This window comes from Triticum dicoccoides, chromosome 4A (genome assembly GCF_002162155.2).
Source record: "Triticum dicoccoides isolate Atlit2015 ecotype Zavitan chromosome 4A, WEW_v2.0, whole genome shotgun sequence".
NCBI classification, from domain to species: domain Eukaryota; kingdom Viridiplantae; phylum Streptophyta; class Magnoliopsida; order Poales; family Poaceae; genus Triticum; species Triticum dicoccoides.
This window is the reverse complement of record NC_041386.1, coordinates 466,039,788-466,050,232: the sequence shown is the minus strand read 5'-3', so window position 1 is coordinate 466,050,232 and position 10,445 is coordinate 466,039,788. Positions and strand designations below refer to the sequence as shown.

At 51.3% G+C, this 10,445-nt stretch overlaps 2 protein-coding genes across 2 annotated transcripts in view; both read left to right on the top strand.

Annotated features, from left to right (window-relative positions):
- The first annotated feature begins 6 nt into the window (after positions 1-6).
- LOC119286214 (probable auxin efflux carrier component 1b) lies at positions 7-2,908 on the top strand. Its single transcript, XM_037565581.1, has 6 exons — positions 7-1,171; positions 1,274-1,559; positions 1,668-1,753; positions 1,834-1,991; positions 2,080-2,156; positions 2,486-2,908. Exons 1-6 carry the CDS (start codon positions 139-141, stop codon positions 2,550-2,552), a joined length of 1,707 nt encoding a protein of 568 aa, XP_037421478.1. The 5' UTR covers positions 7-138; the 3' UTR covers positions 2,553-2,908.
- A 7,309-nt stretch (positions 2,909-10,217) lies between these two features.
- Positions 10,218-10,445, top strand: part of LOC119286213 — a 6,838-nt gene continuing 6,610 nt past the window's right edge. The window contains exon 1 of the mRNA XM_037565580.1: positions 10,218-10,268. Within this exon, the coding sequence (XP_037421477.1) occupies positions 10,233-10,268 (36 nt within the window). The 5' untranslated portion in view covers positions 10,218-10,232. The remainder of the gene's footprint in view (positions 10,269-10,445) is intronic.

The window sequence follows — 10,445 nt, the reverse complement described above, 5'->3', positions numbered from 1 at the left end:
CAGCGCCCCCGTCTTCGTCTTCTTCACCAAGCCTGCTCTGCCCTCCCCCCTTGTCTTTTTTTACTTGAACCGTCCCCCTCCGCTTGACCCACCTGCCTTGACCACGCACCGTTTCTTGGCTCCGCATTGCGCGCGGCCATGATCACCGCGGCGGATCTCTACCACGTGCTCACGGCCGTCGTGCCGCTCTACGTCGCCATGACGCTCGCCTACGGCTCCGTGCGCTGGTGGCGCATCTTCACGCCCGACCAGTGCTCCGGGATCAACCGCTTCGTCGCGCTCTTCGCCGTCCCGCTCCTCTCCTTCCACTTCATCTCCTCCAACGACCCCTTCGCCATGAACCTCCGCTTCCTCGCCGCCGACACGCTCCAGAAGCTCGCCGTCCTCGTGCTCCTCGCCCTCTGGTGCCGCCTCCGCAACGGCTCCCTCGACTGGCTCATCACCCTCTTCTCCCTCTCCACGCTCCCCAACACGCTCGTCATGGGCATCCCGCTGCTCCGGGGCATGTACGGCCCCGCCAGCGCCGGCACCCTCATGGTGCAGATCGTTGTGCTCCAGTGCATCATCTGGTACACCCTCATGCTCTTCCTCTTCGAGTACCGCGGCGCCAAGATGCTCGTCATGGAGCAGTTCCCCGACACCGCCGCCGACATCGTCTCCTTCCGCGTCGACTCCGACGTCGTCTCCCTGGCCGCCGGCGGCGGCGCCGATCTGCAGGCGGAGGCCGAGGTCGGGGAGGACGGCAGGATGCGGGTCACCGTGCGCAAGTCCACCAGCTCACGCTCCGAGGCCGCCTGCTCCCACTCGCACTCACACTCCCACTCGCAGTCCATGCAGCCGCGCGTCTCCAACCTCTCCGGCGTCGAGATATACTCGCTGCAGTCGTCCAGGAACCCCACGCCGAGGGGCTCCAGCTTCAACCACGCCGAGTTCTTCAACATCGTCGGCGGCGCCAAGGGGGACGAGGAGAAGGGCTCCGCCGGCGCTGGCGCTGGCAACGGCACGGGCGGCCACTCGCCTCAGCCGCTGCCGCAGGCATTGGCCGGGAAGCGCAAGGACCTGCACATGTTCGTCTGGAGCTCCAGCGCCTCGCCGGTCTCTGAGCGCGCTGCAGGCGGCGCCATGCATGTCTTCGGCGGTGGCGCCGACCACGGCGACGTCCTCGCCAAAGGTAGCTTCTTCTCTCTCCTTTCATATAGGGGCTACTACTAGCAGTTTGTTTGTTTTCGGCCGTCCGATCGACGAACCAACGGTCTGGATCGTATGGTTTCAGGTGCCCAGGCCTACGACGAGTACGGCCGCGGCGGCGGCGACGACTTCAGCTTCAGGAACAAGAACGGCGGCGTGGCGAACGTGGACGGCCCGACGCTGGCCAAGCTGGGGTCCAACTCGACCGCGCAGCTGCACCCCAAGGACGACGGCGAGGAGAGGGCCGCCGCGATGCCGCCGGCGAGCGTGATGACGAGGCTCATCCTGATCATGGTGTGGAGGAAGCTGATCAGGAACCCGAACACCTACTCCAGCCTCATCGGCGTCGTCTGGTCCCTCGTCTCCTACAGGTAGTTAATCTCACCGTTGGTTCTGAACAAAAACATTTTGTTTGTTCATCAGTCACTCCACATTTGATCTGCTGATTGATCTTGTGAACTGCATTGCGGCAACTTCAGGTGGGGGATCGAGATGCCGGCGATCATCGCCAAGTCGATTTCGATCCTGTCGGATGCAGGGCTTGGGATGGCCATGTTCAGCCTAGGTTTGCACAGCTCTGACTCCTCACTTTTCCTGTAAAACTGTTGCACAAACCCAGCCGTGCTCATGTTTTGTGCAATGCAGGGTTGTTCATGGCGTTGCAGCCCCGGATCATCGCCTGCGGGAACAAGCTGGCGGCCTACGCGATGGCTGTGAGGTTCCTGGTGGGTCCGGCGATGATGGCCGCCGCCTCTCTGGCTGTTGGGTTGCGCGGGGTTCTTCTGCACATCGCCATTGTTCAGGTAGTACATTACATCCCAGTTGAGGATCTTGTTTTGGAACTCAGCTAGAGAAAATGTAGTGACCATATGAATTGAATTTGCATCGCAGGCTGCTCTGCCACAAGGAATCGTGCCCTTCGTGTTCGCCAAGGAGTACAACGTCCACCCCAACATTCTCAGCACGGCGTATGATATCTTAACACACCTCTAGCATCTTTCTTGCTGTGCCACTGTTATCAATTTTAGAAAGGAAAGCTTTCAAAAACCATTCCCATCTTTTCTCTTGTTGTAACTGGAGAGCATCATACACTCAAGTCAGAGAAAACACAACCTTGTAGCTTTTCATGATTCCTATCCTACTCATTATCATCATCATCGTGCAACATCGATTTGATTCCCTTGGAATTTGACATGTTGCTGCGTCTACTTTATATCATAACATTGATTCATTGAGATGGTGGTATACTATGATCTTTTGATTCCTGGCATGATGATGAAACTATGCTTTGATGCAGCGTGATCTTCGGGATGCTCATCGCCCTCCCCATCACACTGGTCTACTACATACTGCTGGGCCTCTGAACTATCAGCTCAGCTCAGCTCAGCTCAGCTCAACCGGGTGCCACTGACAGCAGCATCGTCACTCAGCACCAGTGCTCTAGCAGTAGCAGTAGCAGTACCGTTTCCTTTTGCTTGCTTGGTTGATCCCAGATTAGAATGGACTACTACTAAAACGTAGGTGATTTTAGATTTTAGGTTGGGGATGGAAGCGTTAGAACTCTGATGGAAGGAGTCGGTTTAGCAGAGATAGTAGAAAGCGGATTAGCGCCAACTAACGTCAAGTCTGGCTAATTTGTGAGGCATCGATCACATCTATCATTGAGATTTGTAACTCTTTCGTTTCATTCATCTATCGTGTGGAATTTCCTTCAATGTCATGTGACCAGCCAGTGCATCCATGCTCGAGCGGAAATCAATGGGTGAGAAGAGAAGGGGATGATGGTGTCGCGAGTCGGACAAAAAGCGTTGGCTTTCTCTTGAGTTTAGTTTAGGCATGCGCAATCGAAGCAAGCCGCGGCCCTAGTGAAATGGAAATGATGCTCCATTCCACCCAGTGGTATATCCTGGGCCTTTCTTTTTCAACTTAGAAAAGGGCAGATAAGAATTTTAACAACTACTCCCTCCGTTCCTAAATACTTGTCTTTCTAGGCATTTCAACAAGTGACTACATACGGAGCAAAATGAGTGAATCTACACTCTAAAATATGATGTATGTAGTAGTCATTTGAAATGTCTAGAAAGACAAATATTTAGGAACGGAGGGAGTACTTATTTCTTGTGTGATCTTTTTAACAACAACTCCCTCGGTTCCTAAATATATGACGTTTGGGGAGTTCAATTTGCACTCCCCAACGTTACGAATGAAGGTAGTAGTATTAACCGGGCTACCGCAAAGGATTTTTTTTCTTTTTGCGAGGGTACCGTAGAGGAACCTAACCCGTATTAACCATACAAATTCACAACTAGTTTTCTTCTTTTTACTGTCATTTGGATACTTTTGACAGATCTTGTTGAACTTCTGATTGCTATTTCACTACTACGTAACACATGCCCAACGGAATGACATTTTGTTTCTCAACTTCTTTGGTAACTGAAATTCATGTTTTTTTTCTTCTTGAAATTGCACAAAACTCATCAAACATTTCAAGGACTTTTGGCAAAATTCAAAATCTGGCATTTTAAAAGAATTTTGCACAAACCATGTTGACTTTTGGAACAAGCTCAAGACCAAGCTACTAATTACAAGGGCACCTCACCATCATGCCAGACGACTTTCTAAATCTGTGTGGCTTAAAATTGCTTACATATATTAGTCCGAGCTATCTTTTAAGGTGTGTCTAGGGCACATCTAGATGTGCTTTAGTTATTGCACATCTAAGTGAGTGAATCAAGCATAAAGAGAAAAAAAAAATATTCACACGAATCTCAATGTACGATCAATGACATATGACTTAGATGTGCATCTAGATGTGCTTTAGCAAAACTGATCTTTTTTTTAAATTGTGCAAAGCTTTTGGTTGTGATCCCAATATCTCGCTCCCTAATTAAAATTGTGAGCTTGATGAAATTCGCTGGGAAGTTAGCAAACGAAGCGCTAGGTGCCATCCCACTTCCAATATGGTCCATTCGTTCAATACCCGACGTTTGACGAATGAAGCTTTTAGATTTTTCACCGATTGGGAGCTTTCACTAGAAAACGTTGCCACCAATTTTTTTCCCCAACTAACCGGCATCATGTTTTTATAGTAGTTCTAGTGCTTCAACTCCCAAAACAGGTTTGCAAGGGCATTGCAAATACAAATTCGCGCTATTGGTGGGGCGGTCTTGATCACCATCAACAAAAGATGCATTGGTTCGCATGGCGTAAGATGTTGTTAGACTATGTATAGCTTCTGTACCTATGTACGTATATGGTACATATTGTAACACAACCATTATATATAATGAGATAAGCCACTCCTAGAGAGTTGTGCTGGTTCCCCAAAACTTATTGTCTTACATGGTATCACGCTAGGTTACGATCGCTTCCGCTTCTAAACCCTAACAGCCGCCGCCGCCTTCACCGCCGCCGCCGCGCCACCGATCGCGCCGCCGCCATGTCGAGCGCCGCCACCACCGGTTCCACTGCTGCGGGCTTCCTCCCGGCCTCTCTTGCGGCTCTGCTCAACCTCCCGCTCGATGCCGTCTCTGTTCCGGCTCCGATCGGGACAAGGAGCATCGGCTCCGTCTTCTCCACGCCGTCGGCGCCCTCGCTTGGGCGTGACCTCATGGTCCACACCGCGGCGCCGCCGTCCGCTGCGGACTCCGCAGGCGTCGTCCCGCCGCTCCTGCCGCAAGCGGATCACACTGCCCCGCTGGCGGGGTTGGCGGCGTCCGCCCCGGCCGCGGGCCTTGCGGCGTCCGCACCGGCCGCGAGCTTTGCGGCGCCCGCCCTGGCTGCGGTCCCGCCTCCTCCCGCATCGGCTTCGGTGCCTCCGGCTGCCTCCATGGTGTTTGCACCCCAGGCAGCCTCCTCGATGGGATTGTCTTCGCCGCCGCCGTTTCACTTCGGTCATCTCATCACCATCAAGCTCTCCGCCGACAACTACATCTTCTGGCGTGCGCAGGTTCTCCCGCTCTTGGGGAGTCACTACCTGCTAGGCTACGTCGACGGATCGCTTCCCTGCCCACCCGCGCTGGTAGACAACGTGCACGGTCCGGTCTACAATCCGGCTCATCGCGTCTGGACGGGGCAGGACCAGGCGAACCTCTCCTCCATCCAGGGGTCGCTCTCGTCGGCAGTTGCCGGCCTTGTTGTCTTCGCGAAGACGTCTCATGAGGCCTGGACCATCCTTGAGCGCACCTTTGCAGCGCAGTCCCAGGCTCGTGTCTCTGCACTCCGTCGTCAGCTTGGAGAGTGTCAGAAGCTTGACTCCACTGCCACTGAGTTCTACAACAAGGTCAAGGGCCTCGCCGACACATCGGCCTCCATTGGACAGCCCCTCACCGACTCCGAGTTCAACTCGTTTATTGTCAATGGTCTTGATGAGGAGTATGATGCCTTAGTCGAGATCATCAACGAGCGGGGCAACTCGACACCCATGCTGGCACACGAGGTTTTCTCTCGGCTCCTTCTCACTGAGCAACGGGTCGAGACTCGCCGCACCAGGGGCACTGGCTCCCTCTCGGCCAACGCCGCCACCAAGGGTGGCCGCTCTTCTTCATCACCCCGGTCTCCCTTGGGGCTGCCACCGTCGCCCGCCTCGGCCCCCCCACCTACTGCGACCTTACCGGGGGCTGGCGGTCCACGTGTGTGTCAGCTTTGTGGCCGCGATGGGCACTGGGCCTCCAAGTGTCATAAGCGCTTCCAGCGAAGCTTCCTTGGTCTTGGCAATGACGGCAAAGATACACGCAACAATGCCCGTCAGGTCGCCATGGCTGATCGTCCCGCGCCGCAGAAGCAACAGGGACACACTCAGTCCTACTCCATCGATCCACACTGGTACATGGACTCTGGGGCGACAGAGCATCTAACCAGCGAGATGGGGAAGCTTCACACTCGTGAACCCTATCATGGCTCCGACAAGATCCACACCGCCAATGGAGCAGGTATGCACATCTCTCATATTGGTCAAGCATCTCTTCTCACTAGACATGCCAATAGGAGTCTTCAGCTTCGCAATGTTCTTCGAGTTCCATCTGTGACCTGTAATCTTCTTTCAGTTCCTAAACTCACACGTGATAATAATGTGCTTTGTGAATTTCACCCTTTTGATCTTTTTATTAAGGATCGGGGCACGAGGGACATTCTTCTTAGTGGGCGGTTGTGCCAGGGCCTCTACCGTCTGGAGCATCCTGGTGTTGCTCGTGTTTTCAGTGGAGTTCGGGTCTCTCCGTCACAGTGGCATGCTCGTCTTGGTCACCCGGCCACACCTATTGTCCGTCATATTTTGCGTCGTCATGAGCTTCCTAGTTTGTCTAGTCATAAAGATGTAGCAGTGTGTGATGCTTGTCAGCAGAGGAAGAGTCATCAACTTCCTTTTTCGGAGTCCGGTCGTGAGGTGAAACATCCTTTAGAACTTGTGTTTTCAGATGTATGGGGTCCTGCTCAGACTTCTGTCAGTGGTCATAATTATTATATCAGTTTCGTTGATGCTTATAGTCGCTTTACCTGGCTTTACCTTATTAAACGCAAATCTGATGTGTTTGATATTTTTGTTCAGTTTCAAAAACATGTTGAACGTCTTCTCAAGCACAAAATTGTTCATGTCCAGTCAGACTGGGGGGGGCGAGTATCGCAACCTCAACTCTTTCTTTCAGTCGCTTGGGATAGCTCATCGTTTAGCATGTCCACATACACATCAGCAGAATGGTTCAGTCGAACGTAAGCATCGTCATATTGTTGAAGCTGGTCTTACTCTTTTGGCCCATGCATCTGTTCCGTTTCGGTTTTGGAGTGATGCTTTCACCACTGCATGCTTTCTGATCAACCGTACTCCTACTCGTGTTTTAAACATGAAGACTCCCATTGAGGTTCTCCTTAATGAACAACCTGATTATACCTTTCTCAAGGTATTTGGGTGTGCTTGCTGGCCGCATCTTCGTCCATATAACAAGCGCAAGCTTGAGTTTCATTCTAAGAAGTGTGTTTTTCTTGGCTATAGCTCTCTTCATAAAGGTTACAAATGTCTTCATGTTCCCACTAATCGTGTCTATATATCTCGGGACGTCGTGTTTGATGAGCATGTTTTTCCCTTTGCCAACCTTCCTGTGTCCACTGTCGAACCACCATCCCTGCATTCATCCTCTGTTGCTTCTGACCAATTTGATGATGTTGCATACTCTCCTTTGCTGTTACCTAACCATGGTGCAGGAACCGGACGTGGAGCTCGTTTGGAGCTGTTGGAGGATTCACCATCATCATCGTCGTCTTCTGGTGGGCACGTCGATCGCCCTATGTTGCATGGCATCGATTCGCGTGCCCATGCATGGTCACCCGACGAGCCCGTCGCGCCGAGCATCTCCACTGCTCGGTCCGTTTCGCCAGCGGCCGCCGAGTCGCCCGCGGCTCGGCCCGTCACGCCGTCTTCGCCTGCGGCTCGGCCCGTCACGCCGTCTTCGCCCGCGGCTCGGGTCCTCACGTCGCCTTCATCAGCGGATCGGCCCGCGACACCGGCCGCGCCACGGCCCACTATGCCGAGCTCGCCATCGGCCCGGTCTGTGATGCCGGAGTCGCCAGCTGCTTCGTCTGCTCTGCCGGTGGGTCGGCCTTCTTAGCCAACCGAGTCCGAGGCTACCGTGACTGGCTCCTCGTCACCGGCTGACTCGTCAACGTCGCCGTCCTCCAGCCCGTTGCAGGCTGCTCCGTCGACCTCGGTGGTTCCTGTGTCCCGACCACATACACGCAGTCGCAGTGGCATTTTCAAACCTAAGGAACGTAAGGATGGTACGGTTGCTTGGTTGGCTGCTTGTTTGGCTGCTGCTGTTGCGGATCCATCTTCTGAGCCTCGCTCATATCAGGCTGCCCTGCGCATTCCACATTGGCGAGAGGCTATGGAGCAGGAGTTTCATGCTATTCTTCGTAACAAGACATGGACTCTCGTTCCTCCACCACCACGGGTAAATGTTATTGACTCAAAATGGGTATTCAAAGTGAAGAAGCATTCGGATGGATCTATTGAGCGTTACAAAGCGCGACTTGTTGCTCGCGGTTTTCGGCAGCGTCATGGTCTTGACTATGAGGACACCTTCAGTCCTGTCGTCAAGCCTACCACTATTCGGCTTCTTCTCTCCATTGCTGTTTCTCGTGGTTGGTCACTTCGTCAACTTGATGTGCAGAATGCTTTTCTACATGGATTTTTGGAGGAAGAGGTTTATATGAAACAGCCGCCTGGTTTCTCTGATCCTGATCGTCCTGACTATATCTGTCGTCTTTCCAAAGCACTATATGGTTTGAAGCAAGCTCCTCGTGCCTGGCATGCCCGCCTTGCCTCTGCCCTTCGTGCTCATGGGTTTGTGCCGTCTACTGCTGACACTTCGTTATTTCTTCTACAGAAGCCAGAAGTCACTATGTATCTTTTGGTATATGTCGATGTTGGTTCATATGGTGCGAGAGTAGGCAACATGTCAACAATGAAGCAGTACAAGCACCAGACATCGATCTCAATCCAAACTCGGACGTTGAATTATGCTTGTGTTGGGTGCATTGTAGCAGTTCTAACAGAAGAAACTTGTTGGGTGGGAACGCCAGCGGGTATGGTAAAACTAAATGTGGATGCTTCTTCTCGCATGGAGATAGTTCTGGTCATTCCTGGTGAAGGGACCGGGGGGTTGTCGCGGCAAATAATTACGGGTCATCCCACAACTGATGCCTCAGTGGTTGAGGCCATGTTGTTGAAGACGGGCCTAAACCTGTGTATTCAACATCCGATGGTGCACTCTGATCGTCTAGAGCTTATTGACATGATGAACCATGGTTCAAGATTACCAACCTCCGCGACAGGTATTATTGACAATGATTTGGTTTCCATGGATAATTTCATCGAGTCATTTTTGAGCAATGGCCTTGTTATACCAACCATGTAGCTCATGAACTAGCTAGCTTGGTAAGGGTTCATCCCCCGAATCTGTGAAAGGAGAACCCACCCGATTCTATTTTAGCTTTGGCCATTGATGATGTATGTCTTCTTGATTTGAAATAAAACTAGCCATAAAGAAATTGCTAAAGAAAAAAAATATCAAGTTACATAGTAGATGAAAAATCAATCAGATGATAGATCCCTTCCGCGAACAAATGTTCCCTCGGAGAGGCTCATTTGAGTAAACGAAGCCACCAGAGAGCGTTCCCTCAAAAAACATGCCTAGAGAACATTCATGCCTGGCAACAATAGAGATATATTTGTCATGCTATAATAGAGAGATTTGTTATGCTAAAAAGAAAAAATTGCCATGCTATAGCAGTTTCTTTTATCATAATATAGTAAATAAATCGCCATGCGTTTCAAGGGATTGCCATGCTGTAGCGAAGACGATTGGCATTGCTAAGTAAAAGAGAAAGATACCCACATTTCCAAGAATTGCCATGCTACACAGAAAATTTGCAATGCTACGTCATAAGTAAGCACGTTCATTTTTCTCTAAAAAAAGTAAGCACATTCACCAGGAACGATGTATTATGCGATTAAATACTCCCTCCGTTCGAAATTACTTGTCTCGAAAATGGATGTATCTAGAACTAAAATATGTCTAGATACATCCATTTCTGTGACAAGTAATTCCAAACGGAGGGAGTACATGTGTAAGGGTTCATGACAACGCCCTCGCAAAAAAAAAGGGTTCATGACAACGAATATGTGCCGCAAAAATTTATAGTGTCTCCGCTTTGAGATTTGTGCATGTGATGCATCAGAGAGCGTTTTTAAAAAAAACCATTCACACAAGACAAGACATTCCCTCATTAACATTTTCGAACATATATCTTTCTTTCCTCTGGAATAAAGAAAATATATTTCCCCTAAAAAAGACAAGAAAATATATCTTTCTGTCGAAAGATATTATCGGACTGGTGACTGGTCAAAGATCAGATGGTTTGGTTCGGTTTATACGATTCGGCCCCACCTGTAAGCGATGCCTCCTCTTCTCGCGTCGCATCGCATCGGCTAGTGGCAGCGGAGAGCTCTCCCCTGAACGGAACGGCGGCGAGAAGGGACGGGCGGAGGAGAGATGCCGCACCGCGCGCGGCCGATGATGGGGCTGCTGGTGTTCATGGGCGTCTGTAGAAGGACAAGTTATGGCTGTGTAATCGCGATATATTGATCGGTGCACCAGGCACGTATATATAAGTACAGAGGTGGGCCACAACCTCAACTATACAAGGAAAACAGGAGGTGGGCCCTACACACACATATACACGTACACAATATACTCAACACCCCC

Excerpts from the sequence above, each read along its gene's own strand:
- LOC119286214 (XM_037565581.1), top strand. The coding sequence starts at position 139 with ATGATCACCGCGGCGGATCTCTACCACGTGCTCACGGCCGTCGTGCCG. Across the intron at positions 1,560-1,667 it reads TGGTCCCTCGTCTCCTACAG|GTGGGGGATCGAGATGCCGG; the intron begins GTAGTTAATCTC and ends CGGCAACTTCAG. Across the intron at positions 1,992-2,079 it reads TGCACATCGCCATTGTTCAG|GCTGCTCTGCCACAAGGAAT; the intron begins GTAGTACATTAC and ends TTTGCATCGCAG.